General features: G+C 37.0%; 1 protein-coding gene across 2 annotated transcripts in view; it reads right to left on the reverse strand.

The window, feature by feature from the left end:
* Positions 1-21587, reverse strand: part of LOC143172501 (protein Hook homolog 3) — a 94326-nt gene that overhangs the window by 3548 nt on the left and 69191 nt on the right. Inside the window, exons 17-22 of one of the 2 annotated variants that reach the window (XM_076362040.1) lie at positions 16663-16697; positions 15762-15844; positions 13614-13714; positions 10760-10864; positions 10570-10641; positions 8947-9083 (exon numbers count right to left, since the gene is read on the reverse strand). In XM_076362040.1, the coding sequence (XP_076218155.1) occupies positions 8947-9083; positions 10570-10641; positions 10760-10864; positions 13614-13714; positions 15762-15844; positions 16663-16697 (533 nt within the window). Of the gene's footprint in view, positions 1-8007; positions 9084-10569; positions 10642-10759; positions 10865-13613; positions 13715-15761; positions 15845-16662; positions 16698-21587 lie in introns of those variants that run through there. The other variant, XM_076362041.1, reaches the window with a different exon arrangement.

Genomic DNA, 21587 nt, shown 5'->3' on the forward strand with positions numbered 1-21587 from the left:
AAATAAGCTGAGTAGGAGCCACTGAGCAGCCCAAAGAGCACATCACAATGCTGTGGAAGGGAACCTAAGTTTGGAAGAGAATTGGAGAGGTTGGCATATTTCTCCATCCTTGCTGAAGCACCCTCTTTCTTGACCTATGTAACTGGGTAAGTGGAATGCTTTACTAACACAGCTATGGTGCTTTCAGCTTCCCCAGGTACCACAACTATCCCTACACAGCATGGCACAGCACTGACTGCTCATTCTCATGTTTGCATTGCATTCACTGTGACGTTACAAAGAGCAAAACAGCTTCACCAGACCAAAATCAAAGCACGCAAACTGTTTCTCTCCCCACTTCCTTCTCCCTAGTATTGCACTGGTCAAAAATGATTCTAAGAACAGTTCCTGTGACAGGAAAATCCAGGTTCAATAGATAAGGAAGAATATTTATAACTAAACTCAAGGACTTATTGCAAAAATCTGTCTTTATGCTACAAGTCCTGCATCTTGAGTATCCCTCTTTTTTTCCTTCGCATTCACCAACCCAGAATACTAACCATAGTTGAAAAACAAATAGAAACACAGAGACATAAATCAAACGGAATAAAAATTAAAAAATTTAACACATTCAACACATTCAAAGCAGACCTCGAGAGTGTATTTTGAGTAATCATTCTCTGCTAAGCTTGCTTGGCACTGCTTGGGTGCATGAAGTTACAGAGTTCAGGATTAATAATATGAAGATTACTGTAGTTAGTCTATAAAGAATTAAGAGTTCAAGCTACATAAGCATGTATTTATTCTATTGTGCATAAATGAATATAGTCTACTCCTTCAGTCTCACCTGGCTATTACTTAGTTCAGACTCAGTATTTAGTAGCACTTCAAGTGTCCTGTTGCACATAAACAGAAATGACACTGTAGGTTTCTCTGAGTCAATAGTGCTTCTGAGAGGCTTTGTAAACTCAGGACAGTATGTTCTCTTTCAAGGATGTAACAAATTCATCTGACAGTGCCCTTTCCTGACTAGAAATTCTAATCTTGTTCTAAAAAAATTGTCTGACAATTTCTTTCTCTTGGAGAACGCCTCAAAATTAATATATTTTAAAGCTACCTGTTGAGGCAGCAACACTTCAGAAGACAACAGAGATGCGAGGGTAAATTCACTCAGCATAACCTGTCATTGCTTCTGCAGCATCTTCAGAAAGAGACACTTTATGCAGCAGATGATGTGTCTATGGAGCAGTGACTTTCTCTTTCTTACTTCCCTCGCCAGTCCAAAATACTCCAGCTATAAGTGAAAGCTTGTTGCCAGCCTGGGGGTTTATTTCTTAGCGAGCCATTTTCCTTCACTATTCAGTGTCTAATCTCATGAGCTTTACTTCACTACAAGTGGTTATCCGTCCCTTAAAATCTTCCTTAACTTCTCGCTGTCCTCTTCTGTTTTTTCAACACACAGAAGTGACTGGGACAACTCCAACACACTGAAGCCACAGAAAGCGTGGCAGCCTTTTTCACTAACCTAGCCATCTCTGGAGGTACCTACCAACACAAGAACTTTTAATTCAGAGCACTGCTCACACAAGTCAAATCTGACGCAAAAAAACCCAAACCTCAAACCCAGCCACATGTCCTCTCTGAGCAACTGCTTGTTTCCTGTTCAGTCTATGTTTGGTCCTAAGATGGACCAGGCTTTCTGTAGCCAACAATCTGCTGACTGTAAGCAGTACTTTGTAACGCAATCACCAAAGCTATCAGAGCAACGCAGTCTACTCACTTTCAAGTCTAACACTAGACACTCTTCCCAAATATTTCTTCCAAGCTTCTGCTTTGAAGTAACTGCCTCCAGATTTCTCTTCCTGCAGATTTCCTAACTTCATTACTTACTGGCTTCTACTGCTAAGGTCTGTTTTTCTTTCTGCATCTATTCTTTCTATGTCTTTCTCCATGGTACTTCCTTTAGATTTTTTAAAGGAGCCTTTCAACATAGCATCTTCCAGAGCTGTATTAACACCACTTTGCATTTTTATAACTCTTACAACCAGAGAATACAAAGTGGACTATAAATTCTAAGAATTGCAGCCTTATAATGTCATGCTTATAACTATTCCAAGATTTTACTGATATTGCTAAATAAAAGCTTTAAAATCTCTCTCAAAACCACTGATACCTCCAGGAAATAGGTTTACTCTCCTGCTTACTAATCTTTGGTGACTGAGAACTATAATCTCTGCTTTACAAAATTTTAAATTACATAACGAATGTTATATTCAAATCCAAATCAAGTCTGATGGTCTCAGTACAGCTGTTTTGTAACTCCATAAATATTACACCATTTGGGATTTTCTCTTAAAATTCTGCTCATTTTCACGATCACGCTAACACCACGAGCACGTTAACAAGCTAACAATTGGCCTCTATGTTGATTTTCTCTTCTCTTAAAGTTAGGGATAATCATTAGGGATTCAAGTTCTATTTGCAGAATAAGCTATCCTGTACCTGTGGAAATACTTGCTTTTGCAGTATTTCAGATTTGTGCCATGCTACAGTAGTTGACAGCTCTTCAAAGTGCTGACAAATGACCACTTTTGTAACGATTAGAATAACCATGTTGCTCTTTCTGAAATGTGATATTCTAACTTCATCTGATAGTAAAGGACCTCTCTAATGCAAAGCAATGCATAAAGTCACCACCAGACAGGAAAGGCTTCCCAACTGTCCTGGATTTCCCTCTCCTAGCAATGGTTTTCTGTTGTATGGACCAATCTCTGAGATCCAAAGCAAGACAGCAGCAGGAAATTTTTATCTGACAAATGGAATCTGCTTTCAGTCTGGAACCAACACGCAGTGCAAAGGAGACTGAAGGATATGCAGTTTTCCAAATGACTTTATACACACAGCAAACAGCAGCAGAGGAAATTCCTGATTTGCCACCAGAGCCAACTGATGCAGAGATCTACTTCAGGACAGTCCTGCATTACCTTGGCAAGGCCTAAAAGTGAAGGTTAGAATCTGGGCCATAGTAAAGTTAACAGCAAAGCATCCCCTAGCAACTACTAGATGAGGACTTCAATTACAGCAGTTATCATGAGCTCCTACTGATCCACTGACTACAATCTGACACCAGAACAATTTGTCTGGGAAGCTGCCTTGGCTATACTGCCAGGTGTTGCTTCAATGCCCCGTGGGACTGTATGATTTGTCAAGTTTTCTAGAGCTCCTCAATCGACACTCCTTCATTACCTAATTCAATGAGCTGATACATTTAAAAAAATGAACTTTGTGTCCCAATATTTCAATGAATCCACAAAGTAAAGTCAAGGAAAAACAGAGGACAAAGCTAGGTAAGTTCTCAACGTCTAATGGTGCAATGAAGCTGGGGGCACAGTCAAAATCTCTGGGGGTTCACTGTACCAGATGCAAGAAGTCTGAGGTTGCTGTGGCTAGTAATGACAGCTTCTGCCTTATTCACATAGGTAAGGCCTCTAATACTGAATCAACTGCAATTCAAAATTAATTAAAAAAACCCCAACAAAACACAAAACAAAACAGCTCCAAAAGCTGAGGTTCTGTTTCACTGTTTTTAAATTAACACCAAAAAAGCAAAATGGTGAAAGACATACTGCTCTTCAGATTTTTTTACTTAATAGTTGCTTGCATCTGTCTCCTCCACCTTCAAACCAAAGAAATCACCCCTTATTTTTACTTATAGCCTGTGGAGTCACTGACGAGCTTCTGCTCCTTTTCTGGACTTCCAGAGGGAAGAAAGATCACAGGAGCAAGGCAATGCAATCAGTCATGTCAGAACATTTTCTTGATTCCTTGAAAGTGACAAACTAGAGGTATGGCTAGGATCCTACCTAGAATCTGACATCTGCCACAAGCCAATAATATGATTCGGCTTGTGGAGATGTTCTGAGCACAAACTTGCTCCTACAGCAACCTGTGAGATAACGCAAGATTTCACTTCTTTCTCCCGATGCAAGGCACAAAGTCGAAATGCAGTGCTCTTGCCAATACAGAAGGGAGCCGGACTGCTCAGATTTGGGAGGGGACACGTGTCTGGGCTGTGTGCAGTTTGTAAGGTTCAAAACCTCATTCACCGAATTTCTAGCTTACCTGATCTTTACATTAAAACTGTTATAACGATTCACCTCTTCATTTTAACAGAATGCTAAATGTATCATACTACTAGCGTCAGCTAATACAGTTGTTCTAAGGAAGGGCTTCTGAAAAGGTTTCTTTATAAGTGCTTGATTTCCTGAGATCACCTTTCAGTCGTAATCCAGCTACCAAACTATTCCATAGGCGACACCCCTGAAGTATGACTACTTGGCTTAGAGGAAAAAACACCACTTGAAAGTATTTCCTGACAGAACAACTTCTTTTAGCTATTTATTTGCACAATACCAGTGAGGAAAATGCCTGCAAAATTTGCTAAACTTGGTTTGGAGATACCAAAGTTTATCAGTACAATATTACTGCAAAACACAGAGTCCACATTCTACCTAAAACACATGTGCAAAACCCTGTATGAAGTCAGTATTGCATAGCTGACTGAGTGCAAAAATACCTCCCTCATCAATCCTTGCAAAAAGTCAGAATGTCGGGCAAGAATAAAAATCTCTATAAAATGAGTAAAATACAGGTACTGTTTTGCTTTATAAGAAAAAGAAAAATTAGCCACATTCAGGACAGTCTTCCTCCAAATCACTAACTAGAAGAACATCAAGTGGTGAAATTAAAATATTTTCCAATTACCAAATCTACAGAAAATGTCAACACATCAAGACAATTAAACCCACTAAAAATCATCCAGGAAGATGCTAAGTGGGTAGTTGCACATAGTAGAGAACCGAGGAAATGCAAAAGCTACTTGCACATGTCAAAATACTTTGAAATTTTAAAATTTTAAAATTTTGACTTTAAAATTGCCAAATCCTCTTAAATTTTCTTGATAGCTTGCACATACCACTTACTATTTAAGATCATCATAAAGCAGTAATAGGAATATTCACTGTTAATTCTTTCACACACAATTAATATAAAATTGCTGGTGCTCCTTACATGAATAGAAAGCCACAGAAAACTTGCAGAAGCATTACTGCTATCTCAAGAGTCATCAGAACAGGACAAGATTACCATTTGCTTATTTCCAAAGAGATAATGAAAAGCATTTGTAGCCATTATATATTTACTTCATTTTACAATATATAAAGCTGTGTGCTCTAGTCGTTTATTTTCCTTTGCACTGTGGGTGGAACACACAACCTTTAAATTAGATTACTTCAGTTTTCACAGCACTTGGAAAATACACGTTATGATCCAAGTGGTTACGTGTTGCTATCAAGAAAATGGGGAACTTGAATATTCTTTTCTGTAATGCCTGATCAGATATATTAACTCTCCATGGAAGTATACAAACTGGACTGCACACACATCTTAAGACCAGAAACTAAGCTTCAGCTCTGAACAATGAAAATATTCGTCCATTTAACTGTTATCTTTTATTAGCATTAATTAAAATCTCAGAAAGATTATTTTGGGCAGATCCTCGGCACAGTGCTCAGGAATGTACCCTCATGAACTCTTCAGCTGTTTTATCGCTGCCCTGGAGAACCTTTTGTCTTTAACCTCAGTCTGCAGGGTTTTTTTGTAGTGTATCAGGACAGGATATAGCATTGGTTTAATAATTACCACTACAATTTTGATGTAAATAGTCCTTGTTGCCCCAGAAAAAGTGTTCCTAAAAGCTTCTTAGAAGTATCTAATGTACTGAGAGAATTCTATTTTACAGGGTTTTTTTGCTTATATTCTTTTATTACTGAAGATAAGACAAATAGACAGCATTCATTGGTAGCTCATCTATACATGTGCTTATTCCCTGAAGTCACACTCTGAGCCCCTTCTTTTTCTTAATACCACACTACTTCCAAAGCTACATAACAAGCAAGGAAAATAATGAAGCTGAACCCTTTCAATAAAGAAGCTGTTCTTGTGAGAGAGAAGGTTTAATGATGTTCACCACCTGCATTCATCCACACCCAAAGATTAAGAATTGATGTATGCAGCAAATAATAGAACTAAAACACTGAAGAACAAGGAATTAAATTCCTAATGATTACCATTAGACAATAGAACAAATGACTTACTGGAACTGGATAGCAACAGAGTATATTTCTGTAAGATTGCAGTATATTTTTAGATATTTATATTCAACAAAAATTCTGGGAAATACCAGAATTTCTACAAGTTTGTGAATTCTCAAAAGACAAAATGCTTGTTCAGTCTTGCCTAACAATTACTATGAGCAACAGTAAAGCACAGATTCAATGTTAGTCTTGTTTTGCTCTTTGATGCTATATAATGATGCTATCTATATATTCTTGAAGGGAACTATAGAATACTTCAGTGTCTTATCTTAAGGGAAAAGGAAAGACCAACCAGAATGACAAAGCAGAAGATAAAAGCCAACAACCACCAAGAAGCAAAAGAAGCCATGAGAGATAGGAAAGTAAAAGCTAAAAATGAGCCTTCTAATAAGCATTTGTTCATCTCCTAACCGTCAGGGGCATTTGCCTGTCATCAAAACTTTGGAGGCAAAATGGTAAAACAAATATTAAAATAATAAAAGCAAGTAGTTTTATTCTAGTGTGCAGATTGCGTTCAAGGTATTTTAGACCTGCACCTAATTAATAGCAGCAGGAAATTAAATTCTTAGACAAAATTAAGAGATAAAACTTCCCATCAAGGTCCTGGTATTCCCTGCTTTCACAAATAGGCTTTGGCAGTTTGGTAACAGACAGAGCCAGCCAGATTAAAATAAAAATGGAGCTTCAGGTATTCTTAGGTTCTTTCTCTGGGTGATATAAAATGCTGTAATCTCAAACAAGAACAACAAAATCCCTCAGAGAAGTGATCTTATTTGCTCCTGTTCACACATGGCATGCAGTAAAGAGTTCTTCAAGTGACTAGATTGGATTGCACAATAAGATCAGTAAAAGACGTTCCACACGAACTGTGGTCATCTTGCCAGATAACACATATGACTTCTTGTCCCTTTAATATTCTGTATCTCAGTAAGAGACAGCAAACCAAGTATCACCTCACTGAGCTACAGAAATTGTCCTAAACTTCCTTTACATGGCTACCCTTCGCACAGAAGAAGATACTGTCACTGTCTTATCTAATCTTGCAAGCATAGCCCAGACATGTCATACGTTGAATAAGTAAAGAGAATTTTTAGAACATCATTTTTTCCCAAATGTGAGCAATAAAAGACAAACCTATATGCAGTTAACAGACTTCAGCATCTGTTTTCATATTACTGGGGGGGGGGGGGGGGGGGGGGGAATCAGAACTGACAAATTTTTTCAGACACATATTGAATGCATTTCTTAGCCTAGATTTAAAGAGATGATGTATTTGAGGATAAAACAGTACCTAAAAGTGTCATTCACCTCTTCCTTACCCTTTAATCTAGGTGTGCTTGTTTTAATTACCCTTTGCTCATTCCACCCAAGTTGTGAATTAACATAGACCTTCAGATGATTAATAAATGCGAGTATGTCTTTTCTCTAAAGGGATTTATGAAAAAATGTCTTCACTTGGAAGGGCATTAACATAAGGTAAAAGAATAAATTTATAAATCAGACTGCGTGTGCATTAGGGTCCAAACAGTCTCTAAATGAAAAATGTTTAAAACTGAATCACCACAAGATGTATGTATATGAAACTTTCAACCCATACTCAGGTCCTCTGTGTCCATCAATTCTTTGACAAAAATGATAGGGAAAAAGCAGAACTTCGTAGGAACAGAACCTAAATTAATAGTAGGGGCCACCATCCACCCTGCTGATCAACATGAAGGTGCTACAATGAGTGATGTACAATTAACCAGCTACACACCAAAAAGGCAGTACAACAAATTACAGCCAGTTTCCAACAATGTCAGCAACAAACTCACCTGAAGGCACTGGTACCATTAGTAAGGCAACTGATACAATTATACCCTGAATCAATATATTAAAAGCATGTCTTTTAGTAGGGGATGACAACTGGAATACATTAACATCAACAATATTAATTGCGGCCTTGATCCATTATGTACTGTTCATCCACAATCATAAAATTTTAAAACAAGTGTCCTTTTTAAATGGATGATGCAGTAGCATATTAGAGCATTCTAAATATTTCTCAATCCTTTTATAATATATATTAAGCATACATTTGACCAAGAGTGGAACAAACCATTTGAAAATATTCAGCTCTGCCAGCAAAAGACATAACACCAGTAGATAAAGAAAAACCTGAAAAAAAAAATCATCCTGCTTCCCTATTAAATGCCAAGAATAAGAGCAAATTACCGCATGTAGGAAATTAAAAAAAACAAAACAAAACAAAAAAACCCACATTCTTTTTGCCATTGGTAAGTTTTTTAGTAGCAAATATATTTCACAATAATATTATATACTAATTTTGCATTTCTGTAATGAGTTTTCAGCATTTTTTTGAAGCAACAGGTTAGCACATGAAATAAAAAGCCTAATTCCCTTTGAAAAAAGACTTTGAATAAAGCGTAACAACCCTTATAGGCACAAACGTATCAACTGTGACAAGAAATGTACATTGTTACACAGCCCATACGAGGCTTTTCATAAAAGACCAGACTTCATACAAATAAGACTCTGTTATCATACAGCACCCCTCTAGATGTTTTCAAAACTTTGGCACATTCAAAAAATGCAGAGAGAGAGAGAGAGAGAGAGAGATGGACTCCAAAAAAAATAAGCAAAGGGCATTACAGAACAATGAGCAACCATAATAAAACCCTTTCCTGAACTGTAAAATAATAGCAGGAGAAAGAGAAAGGATGCTGGTTGTTTTTCCTTGAATGTTGTCACTTGCAACAGAATTGGCCTGGATCACAGGGCAGTTTTCTTTCTAAGGGCAAGGCTTCTCTACCTTGCTGTTGCTGGCTGGACATGACCAGGGTAAGATCTCCTTGTGCTCGTGGCTTGCCTTTGTCGAGCCAGGAAGGACTGTCCTGAGCCTGTACTAGCCAGTCTATCTTCTGCTGCTTTTTTATGCAGAGTCATTCCCTATGGAGAAAGAGAAACTTCTCAGTGAATACCAACACATAACACTGAACAACTTTACTCATTTACATTTTGTTTATTATCTCCTTCTTCACCAACACTGACTAAGCTATTTTGAATTTCAAACACGAAGCATCATATTTTCAAGGATAAAGCTAAGGTATTCTTCCTAATTCTTTGTGTGTTGTTCTTTTTTTTTTTTCTCCCCCCCCGCCCCTAGTCATTGTCCAGGTTTGGAGTAACTGTTGAGAAGCAGGTCCCCCAGTGTCCCAGATGTGAACATATGCTTCTCCACATAAACACACGGTAACTGTACGAGTCTTTTCAAAAGTGCTTTCCCTCCCCACCCTGGCCCCCTTCAGCATGTTGAGCTAGAATAGTACTTTTCTTCTGAAAATAATTCAAGAATTGTCTTCCTCTGTGAAAATACCAGCTCGTATGGCAGGAGCACATATGCAAGGAGGAAATGAGGGAAGCTGTGATGGGTTGTGTAGTTGTATATAAAAGCAGAGGCTAATTAGAGAAAGACAGACAAAGCAACCAGTGCTCATCTTAGTGTTCATGACAGGCTATTGAACCACAGCTCTTAGCTCAGGCTTGTCGTCTTCTTGTCAGTGGGACTAGTGTTACAAAACTGGTCAAGGACACTTGAAAATGCCTTCAATAGTTAAAGAATTCAAAGACTCTGCTTAAGTTCCATTTTTGGCTTACTATTCATGGACATAACAAGAATGTAGAACAGCAAGAAGGAAACTCTTCCAAGGGAAGACAGAGAGAAGGAATTTGAACTCTATGATGAAGCAGAATGAAACATGAATGTTACACAGGACAGGGATTCCTTCTATCTGAAGAGCAGTTTGAATGCAGCCACACTTTGCCAAAGAGGTCTTGAACACATTTGACAAAGGTGAAAAATCTCCCGGCATACAGGCCCAGCAAAAGCTGTATGGCTGCACAGATCACTTCCTCATGGTTTGAATAATTTAAATGAGGGTCTTGCCCCTGTGCTCACCCTTTGCATGGGGCTAAACTTGCACCCAAGTCAAAGAGGTTGTTTCTCAGAGCACTTACTGCAGCAAGCAAGCTGTACTGCTTTTTTCTTGTGCCCCTTCATTAGAAACAACTGGAAGATTGGAGGATCAAAGAAGAAAGTAAATTTGAGCACTGTAAATCAGTATAATTGCAGGGCTGGAATTACAAAATAGTAATCTGAGGTATCCTTCCCTCTAGAAAGTGCCATTTCTGGTTTTAAAACTTGAAAATAACAAACATGTTCTTTTTCATTTACCCCAAGGTTGTCATAGGAACATACTCTTATATAGTGATAGCCTAAAATTATTAAAAAGCATTTGCTTCTGTGTGTGTTGGAAAATGCTTTTCAAACAAAAAATGAATGAATACTGTTATAAACAACCCAGAAACAACTAATATTAATAATTTCTTTTCTTTTTTTTTTTTTTTTTAAATAAAAGGTTTTGGAGATTCTTACCATATTGTACCAGGCACTAACAATAAATTTCTCCTCCATTTCTCTTTGACTTTTTGTTTTTTCATATTCTTTCTATAAAACAAACATCAAAAAATCATACATTTAAAACCAAAGTATAATAAAAGTATCAGTCTATACCTAAAAAACAATGAGGAAATATGCGTCTACCAGGAAACATGAGGATTAATACCTCCAATGAATGAAACATTCTGTCCCGCTCCTGCAACTGATTTTTCAGAGCCTGAATCTCAGGAGCTGCACCCTGGTTCTGCTTAGGATCTAAGGTGCGGATGACCTGTAAGAGAAAACCAGTTTGTTTTTAATTAAATCCTGCAAAAGCAATCTAATTGAAGGGAAAGACATCAAGGAATTACAACCTTTTTAAGTCAGGTTAGGAAATAAAAAAGTCACTTAAAACATGTCAGTGGTAAGAAATGACACTCCAAAATGTGAAACAGATGGATGTGCAGTTTTAAGCTGACTCCTGTAAAGCAATCTTGACAGCCAGCATGACAGAGGCTCTGCCTCTGAACATCAGCCATGATACGTTACAGCATTTGAACCGGGCTCTCTTTTACAGGACTGTGAAACAAAACTACCGATAGGAAAACTGACACCTAAGAGGTTCAGTATCCCAGACTCACATATGCAGTTCCTAACCCCAGCTGCACTTACCTTGGGGCCACAGTGGTAGAAACATTTTCTCAAAGGTTTCTCTCTTTATAGCTAAGGTTTACCCACCTGTCAATTCCTCCTGCTTCAGGAAGGACCACTTTGGTCCTTATGGAAAGATGCCATGATGCACCTACCTGAGGTACTAGGTGCTGTAATTTCTAGATACCTCTGTTAAGCCAAGAAGCGTTCTGTGGCACATGCATGATCATTATGTTACTAATGAGATGAAGGGACACCTGGTTATGTTCATATGTGGCATCCATCACGGGTAGCATAAGTGCTCGCAAACACAGTGCTAAACCAAGAACAAATCCAGCAAAATGCCTAGATTCCTAAGCCTTTAATACAAAATAGCTTAAAACTTTTTAACAATCTCTGGATATATAGAAAGAGACTTCACATCTTTTGTCTTTCTACCCATTTCAGAATTGTGTCCAGATGCTGAAATAAAACAATGCTTTAAATTTTAGTAAGTAATTTTTACTGAATGGTACTCATGAAAGAAGATTCATAAAAGTGTACTATGTTTCTAAGAAAATACACATTAGACCTGGATACAGTTTCTATAGGGGAAGGCTAGAACGATTGTATACGTCTTCACAAAAAAAAAACCCAAACCAAAACAAAACTGAAAGTTGATAAGAAGATCACAAAAAGCTAACCTAATTAAAATAATTAATGCTACTGTTGTATAAAACACCCTATAGTAACACAGTACATAAAAATAAACAAATCTTACTGAAAAGGGAAATTGTGACACTGACTTTCACTGGAATACTCTGAGACACAGTCAGCAACATAAGATGTAAAAAAAAAAAAATTAAAAATTATTTGTTTAGATTTCTTGAAGACTTTTGAAATGTCTCACAGCAAGTCACTGAGGAAACTACACAGAAGTAAAGGAAGGAAGCATTAGGTTTTGCCACATTAGGAACCTACTTACAGATTCCAATTTAAAAATACGCAGCCATAGCAAAGATCTTGATACTACCATGATCAGATGAACAAAGACACTGGTATGCTTTCGAGAAACTCAAATAAAATATCAAGGTATAGTAAGAGAAGAAATGGGACTATGATTGAGACCACAATATTGCCATTTCAAAGCTGGTAGTATACCACATCCTCAATATCATACTTAAATATTAGCCACCTTCTCAACAGAAGCATGTATTAAACAGTAAAGGCAAAGAGAATGCTGAACATCATCAGAGAAATGTAACAGCTCTCAAAGGTGGTTCAGTTAAAAAGATCACTTTACTTGGAAAAAGCATCAATAAAAGAGTCCATATTAAAACAGTTTCTAAACCAGTTAGCTAAACCAGAACATGAATAGAAATCAGGGGCAAAAGATGAACAAAGAAAGCAAAATCAAATTTAAATTGGTAAAGTTGGCTCTGACACATGTGTAATTACTTCTGCCTGTAAATTCTGAGCCCCTCAAAAAGAATAAGCAATTTATGTAAGCAATTACGACCCGATGAAATCTGAAGTAGCTAAAAGCTGTATTTATGAAAAAGTGTATCAAATTATCTGCTCCAGGTAAGACAGACTTCACTGACTGAGCACCACAAGAAGCCTACACCATCCAGAAACAAACATAATCAGATCCAGCCACCTGTGAAGGAAAGACCCCCAAACTTCCTTTTCCCTCTCTGCCAAACTGATAAAACCAGAGTTTGTTGGTCCAACTGTGCCTGTACTTGGTGTTACTAAGCTGTATTTGTGTGTACAAAGAGGTAGAACTCTTCATGACAATTGTGCCAGAAGTCCCCAAAAGTCCCAGCACAAATGCCAATTAAAGAATACTTTTGCTCACAGAGCTTCCTTCCCTTGAGTTGGTTTAGATGGATGGTTCTCCAATTCTAATACAGAGCACAGCTATTTCGGTTATTTCTATACCACCAGTCCTAGTACAGATACCGCTTTAGCTGATCTATGCATTTGTCACTCAGAGACAGAAGTCCAGAAGAATTTCTACAAAGAAATAGGTTACCACAGCATTAGAAAGGTGTTAACACCCTCTCCTTGTCATCAGCTGACATGGAAGCATGCTTAACAAGGTTTGTCTGGGTGACTCTCAGAAATCTGTAGCAGTGGGTATACATTTGTACAGAGGCATCAGAAGGACTTATGGATAGGTAGCAAAAGGGGACAGTCATGAACACGAAACCAGGATAAAATCTTCTGCATAATTAATCAGTATTAGGTACCATAATGGTAGGAAGATACAAAGAACCCACTGGGCCTTCCTTCTCTTTTACATGTTAGTGTGTATACAGATACCTCCTTTATTTTTATTCCTGCAGAGTGGACATGTGGTGCAGTCTGTCAGAGAGGGATCATTAATGTGCAACACACATACTTACACTTTTTGCCTTTTCCAAATATTTTTTGTATCGCTCTTCCATTTGCTTCATTTCTTCCTCCTTTTTCCGTAAAGCTTCTTGTAATTCTTCAATTTTGAGCGCTTTATGTCAGGAGATGCACAGAAATTATATTATGTTTATTTTCTTGTTTTTCAACAGACATTTAAGGCACAACTAAAATTTATTTCAGTTAAGAAAAGCTAACGTAAGGAACCTGAGGTAGCAGATACCATAGTTTTAATTACTGACCAGCTCAGAAACACATTAAAAATGTGTACTCCTATATAATCTCATGAGATGGCTGTTGTGTACACAAATTTTGTTTTTTTTTAAATTATGAAAAAATAAAGAGAAATGGAATCATAAATCAATCCCATGAGTGAACACACTTAGAAAATGAGTTTACTAATGAATTACAGATTCCGTAATATCTTGGTATTGTAACTCAGGTAAACATGAGTTTTCCTATTTTATGTAAGAGGAGTAATTCTTAACAGGCACAACTCTTGCTTAAATCTGCTGAACTGCAACACTGGACATAATTTATCAGACTTGTGACATGAATATACTCAATTTAATTTTTCCCCCACATTTTCATAAGCAACAGGGCAGACCATTAGGACAATTTCGTTGCACAGCCTTTTCCTGTGTTGATATAAGAATATGTCAAGCCACTATTGCTTATACATCTTCTATACATCTTCTCAGATCTCAGAAGAAAAAAAAAATCAATTGCATCATCCTGGATCAAATAGCATATAACATTGACGTCTGGTTCTCAGACAACATTAGATAACTGGCAACCCTCAGTCCATCTGTTTTGCAGCCTCATTTTGAAATGTTCTTTCATATTTTTCCTACAGTTTTCTCTCTAAGCACTCAGAAAATACAAGCTGGTAACAGGACCAAGCAAGATTTTCATTGATCAGTAAGAGGACCAATAGCAGATGGTCTCCAAGACTGCAAGAATCCATTTTTCAAAATGTGCCATGACTCTTGTACAATGTCCAAGCATTTTGGCCATATCCAGGATAGTTAAAAGAATCTGAAAAAATACACACACATTTCCTGAGCGTGGAAAGAAAGATGGTACAACTATTTTTACTTTACCAAGACAAAAGTTGAGACCTAGATTTTTAAAAAGCAACTTGTAATTTCAGTAAACTAACTACAGAAGCCTCAATATGCTCTAATGTTTAGAAGCGAGTGAGTCAGAAGACTGCTATTACACTCGCACTGAAGCTTATCAAGTACGACAGGATTATGTGTTTATTAGCTATTCATTAAGTCCCTGGACTTCATTTCCAAGTGTTCTAACATTTCCTAATTCGTGGAATTTATAACATATTCTGCAGTTTTAGCTCAACACAAATGAAAATTCTTTTTGGATACAGAATGTATGTAATGAATACTGAACTGATACTTCTATCTTCCTCAATCTCTTTATGAATAAAATTGTTTTGGCACAAACCAGAAAAGCAGCCATTGGTTGCAATCTTTTGCTTTGTTCTATAATAAGTAGATTTATTATTTCTATAACAAATAGAATTATATATAATTCTATAATAATAATTATTATTAATAATAATAAAAGTAGACTTATTATAGAAAAACCAGTCTACCTCCTTCAATACTTCTCAGGAAAAAAGTAGCATTAATGTGCTAAAAAACAACTGGATGCTGGGTTCTGGATACCATCTGAGCAACATGACATATATCCTACATTCTCTTTGACCAGTGTCCGAAAATTTTCTCAAATTATAACACAGTTCTGAAAGCACTCATATATATTGGGAGTAAAAATAACCTGGTGATAGATCTCCTAAAAAGCAAGGATCTCCTAAATTAGGGTCTTAGGAGACATGACAGTTCTGAACAGCTGAGGTTCAATGACAGGTATGACAGTGACTTGGTATTTCTATGGCCATTGTCATTTCTCACTACGGTGGTCTCTAAAATGTGACCCCCTGCATTTCAAGTGTTAGAAGCATCTTTTTGGTCACCATAGCTTCCAGAGAAATTACCAACATACATATCACTGCCATTGTACATTTTGTTTATCTTGCACCTCCTATAGGTATTATAATTAAAGACCTTGCATGTGAAATACTTTACAAAGAAAAGAAATGGACTGCACCGGTAACTCACAACTGTTATTGCATCTTGGTTCCAAATCCTCAATAATAGCTCGTTTCTTCTGTAGCTCATTGTTAGCCTCATGGAGCTTCTCACTGTTACAAACCATAAAAGCACATATTGTTTTCCCAGTGTTATTACTGTGCTTAAATGAACATTAAGCAATACAAAGAATTCTCAGACAGCGATATATTTCTGAGAGCACAACTGATTTTTGCTGTGGGGCATGAGGACAAATGACAGCGTCACTGTGGAAATATTTGTTAAATAAGCTGAAAAACATTACGGTGTCTGGAGAACTGTAATAAACAGCTTCATTCTCAGTAATTATAAACTTAATTTAGAACTTGCGGTTAATTGTACAATGCATGCCTAAAATGAACACTTGTAATTGTGATTACATTGAGAAAGAATGGCTAAACCCAAAGGCAACAGAAACTACTTTTTTTTTTTTTTTTTTGGCAAGCCAGTCAAAAAGCAAACAGCTCTTTGCATTTTAGGGAAGTAAAAGAGGTGCAGAAATAGCAGAACAAAATGATAACACTTCCTACAATGTTACCTTTTATGCCATAGTGTATACTAAAAAGTAAACAAAATAATTTTGTTTACATTAACATGCTTTCCTCAGAACAAAATTACTTACTCCTCTTGAGTAAAGATTTACACAATGTTAAGCAAAGTTTTCTAATCACCACAAAATGATGGTTCCTTCACCGCTCTTATTGCTTCCACAAAGGTTTTCTATGAGATGAAAATAGTACCTGAACAGCAGATTCCCAAACATTCCTGTGTTACCTAATTTCTCTTAGTTGTATATTTTCCAGATGCATGATTAATGACTGTCTGCCTTCCTTACCATACGGAAAACACATCATTTCAAATGGCAAACGAAATAGGCAAACAAAATACTTACAGATGTTCTTCAAGTTTCTTTTTCAGAAGAATTGACTAAAATAGAAAGTTAAATGTTTTAATATGTTTAAAATATATTTAACATAATTTCAAAATTATTTTAAAACATATAATTTTGACATTCTAACCAAAATCCAACTTTTTACTTCACTCAGTTTTAGATCACAACTGTAAAGCCATCCTCTGTGGTAGTAATCCTTCTCTCCACAGCTGTGTGACTTTCCTGAAATTAGAGTGCTTTATAACTTTACAAATATTTTCCCAGGAACTAGATCAATAAAAGCGAGATCAATAAACGACAGAATTATATGGCAGTTGTTTTAATATCTTCAGTACTTTTGTAATTAGACTTAATAAATTAATCTGAAATTGTAAAGTGCAGCAAAATTTGCTAGAAGAGCTGCCCTATCAATATGGCAATGCAATTCGTATGAAGACATGCAGCAAATTAGCTGAAGTAAATTCCTGTCTCCATAGAAACTAGAGGGAATAGAGTGTTTCTGACTGGAGAATAGAAGAAATGTTACCCTTTTTCTGTTTCTCATCTTTATGATTACAGACAAGTAAAAATTATCACACAACTTACAGTGTTCCACTTTCTGGTTAAATCACATTTAGATAAGCTTTTTGAATAAAAGCTTCAAAGTAAATTTTATTTTAATTTTAAACTCACTTCATACACAGTGAGTATCTTTCAAAAAAAACCCAAACCCAATAAATGTCTATAAACTGAAAGTAGTGTTAAGTAAATAGAAAGCCATACTCACAATAGCCTTGAGCAGAAGCCCATGCCAAGAAACAGAGATGACATTAGTATAAAGCAAAACAGCAGCCAACAGAAGAAACTATTTAGAAAGTCATGAACAGAAAAAGTTAAAGCTCTGCATTTTTTCACGCATGCACATTTTTCGCCTCTGTTCTCATCAGCAGTTTCATCCTGTAACATTTTCTAAAACATATCACTAAAAACAAAAATATAAAAATAGTAAAGAAGCACATTTGTAAATCATTGTGTTTAAACCAGAATTTCAAAGGAGAGCAACTGCTATTTTGGAAAGTCATTTTAAAACAAAAATCATACAAGTAACAAAACAGGAGAAAATATGTGGTCTATTGGGCTACAACCAAAATTAAGAGATGCGTGTGTTTTTGTGGAGTGATTCTGAATTGTGTTACTGCCACACTGATTGAATACAAGACAAATGTAGAATATTTAAATCAGAAATTGCCTTTTTGGTTTGTATTTATCCAGTACCAATCACACTGGAGGTCTAACATGTGACTGATGGTCTAGAATGCCATCATAATATAAGATAAAATCATCAACAAAATTACTTCATTGCTTTTTCTCCAGTGGTCTTTCAACAAAGGTTTAGACACCTGGCCAACAGAGACAATTACTGTGTGCACCCAAAAAGGCTTTTAGCTTTGTTATAGTGTAAATACTTCAAAATATTCACATTCCTGGGTCATGCTTTTTCATTATTTCAAAGTTGGATTTCCTTATCGCACTATAAGAAAGGCAGGGAGCATGTAAAAACAAGCCAGCATGACTCTACTGATTTCAGAGTCAGAAATTCGTAGCAGCTAAGGATCTGCAGGTTTTGACCATTTTGCTTTTTTCTTTTCCAGTCCTCTGAACAACTGCAGCAACACCACCTTTTCTGTAACAATAAACGTTTGTATGCATCTTTCTTGGTCACAAAGCATTTGAACTGACACCATCACTTATGTCTGATCATTTAGGGGACTATTGGTTGGTTTGAACAAGAAAGGAAAAAGTTGGCAGCAGTGCTCATTTTCCTGGGGTAAGAAAATAAAAATTGAACTCAGCTTTTCTTTTGTGATCCTTGTATTGCACTTTAGGTTTAGCTTGGAACAGACACAACTACTTGTCAACATTGATTCCACTGGTATATTTTCATATATATTATTTGCATAGTACCAGCACTGTTGTGGGAGTAACCCCTCTCCCATCTAGACAGATCATATGTTCTCACAAGCAAGAAACTAACAACAATAAACAGCACACACAATTAAAAGAAGCAGGACTGAGTTTACCCAGAGTAATTTACCCAAGACACGAGATTAGGAAAAAGAATAAAAGGTAAAATGTGCGATTTTAGCCACCCAAAGATCCTGTATATACTTGTAGCAAGGCAGATAAATTCAAATAAATTACTCTAAAAATGCGCAAACATTACTTTTTTTTGAAGTCTCAGTCAGCTTCAAAGCCACATATCCAGATCCTCTGCTCCTAACAAGTAATTACTATTAACTGTTGTTCTCTCATAGGAAGACCAGTCTCTTAAAAAAAAATCCCAATTAAAAAAGAAAGCTTTATCTAATTTTGAGCTAGTTTTATATTTAACTTCATTCAAATGTTTTATCTATTCATAAGAGAAGAACATTTCTATAACAAAACTGTAAAAATCAGCAAATGCACACTCGCTATTTTGCTTTTTCCTCCCACTGCTAACAAGTTTCACTTACAGAACACCAGAAAAAAAAATACTTATTATGGTGTGGTTTTAGAAAACAGGTATCCTCCCCAGTAATTAATTGCTACCTTTCTTTTACATCAAAAAAACTACAGAAATAAAGTCTTTTTCCTGGAAATTTCTTTCATGCTTAAACAAGCCAAAGGAACAGGTCTGTCCCCTTTTTGAGGACAAAGTTTGGTTTTGTTCTGCATGTTAAGGCCACAGGCAGATGGCTAGGCTCTGGCTTGAGGATAAGGTAACTTAGCAGGGTGAGGGAAACTATGGCACATGACTTGAGAAAATTCCTTGATGAGACTGGTAACGCTGTGAGAAGATGACAGAAGTTATAAACAGCACCATGAGGGATGGTCAGATTTCACAGACGCTAAGAGTAATCATAGAGTGGTTTGGGTTGGAAGGGACCTTTAAAGGTCATCTAGTCCAACCCCCCCGCAATGAGTAGGGACATCTTCAAGTAGATCAGGTTGCTCAGAGCCCCGTCCAACCTGACCTTGAATGTTTCCAGAGATGGGGCATCCACCACCTCTCTGGGCAACCTGTGCCAGTGCTTCACCAAATGAGCAAAGTGGCTGAACTTCATAGGTAACCAAACAGGTAACAGAGTTTTGGGGACCTTTTAGGGAGGTGCCAAGTCAGGAGGACTTAGTAACTGTATCAGTAACAGCATATAAGGCCAAGACTGCGTACGTAACAGTATGAGAAACACCAGATGTGGTATGGATTTAGCAAGACTAGGTCCAGTGGGGTAGAAGTAATTAAAGGCAGGTTGTTTATATAGGAAGGGATTAGGGCAGAGAAAGGGAGAAAAAGGATGACAAGAGAGAGTGATAATAAGGCATGCAAATGATGTAGTCAAAGCTGTTCAGGGTACCTGCTGAGCAGCCCTATACAAGACCACTGCATTCTGGAGGACAATAAATCAAACCTGCTATTCTGACCACACCAGGCATGTCTGAGTTGATTCTGTAGTCTGGAAGACTCGGGTAAGGAGGCCTTTCCCTGGCTAGCAAGGCAACAGTCAGGATGGACTAATTATCATCTCAACAGGATGTGTCAGTGCCCATTACAGGCCTAATGGCACTGACACCTTCCTAACATCCACCTGCTACTGCACTTCAATACAAAATCAAAACTGCTTCCCCCATGTGGACCTCAGCAAGCAGCATGTATCATTGCAATGATACTTGCCTGGGTTAGAATTGTGCTTTTACTACTTTTTGGGCAAGCCTAAAAATTACTTCAACTTTGAAAACAAACAAAACTAAAAAAAAACAAAACAAAACCCAAGCCCTCATTATACATTTCTGGATTGAATACAAATGGGATCTTCAGTTTTCTGGGTTGAGCATATTTACAGTAGAAGTATACAAAAATACGGATTTCAGTGCATTGTTGCAGAAAAGTAGTGAAAAACAGAGGAAACGTGCTGAAAATGATGCGTCAATGAACTGTATGCCATGTCTCTCCTTATCCTTTTTCTCACGCTTCTGAAGAATCACTCTTTTTGTAGGATATCTTAAGGATAACTCAGGTGGTCCCAGCACAACTTCCATCTACTTGAGCAGCTGGGTTTAACTTTGAGGTTTGCTCTGCTTTGTGTGGGAGACTGGATGAGGCGTCCATACCTTCAGAGGTTCTTGCAGCCTCAATACTTCTCTGAGTCTACATTCTCTCTTTTGCCTCTTAAGAGTAAATGAAATCCTACACACCGAACTCAGCAAAACAGGCCATGGGATTAGTGCCTAAAAATCACCACTGGCATGGTCACACCTACACAGAAGCCAGGAGTGCAGCAACTGCATCATGAACTTGCCAGCTCTGATTTGACAAGGACTGCCTGGTACACACAGCAGGCTGTACCGTGGTGTTGTGATGGTGGTGTTTTGCTGTTAATCATCTCAGATGATGCCTACATAGGCTGCAACCAGTCCTGTAAGAGCTGCAGACACATCCTAAATTACTGTCCCAACCAGAGCTTCCAAAAGGGACACAATTAAAATTGCAGTAAATAAAGCCCAATTCAATTAGACAGGGATCATTTACAATACTCAGTATCTGAGAATATATTCTTGTTCACCCCTGAAAAATCTGATTTTGGCCAATAACCAAGACAGCAAAGAATATCTCAGAATCACATAATAGTATGGACCTATTTTAAAATGCATTCTAAAATGCCTTCTAAGTTATTTAGGAAAATAATCTTATTTGAACTCAACTAGGTGTTTTACTTTCATACTGTTTATTCTGAAAATTAAAAGGATCAGCTAAATTAAACACACTCTTAAATGAAAATAAGCAGCTAGTAAAAACTTTCACTGTTTTATATAAACTTGTTAAAACAAAACCACAAAAATAGAAAGCAACACATTACAACTTGTTGCCAGTTAGCAACACAGTACACTGAGATTGTGAGCATACACTG

The sequence above is a fragment of the Aptenodytes patagonicus genome, chromosome Z (assembly GCF_965638725.1).
Source record: "Aptenodytes patagonicus chromosome Z, bAptPat1.pri.cur, whole genome shotgun sequence".
Lineage (NCBI taxonomy): Eukaryota > Metazoa > Chordata > Aves > Sphenisciformes > Spheniscidae > Aptenodytes > Aptenodytes patagonicus.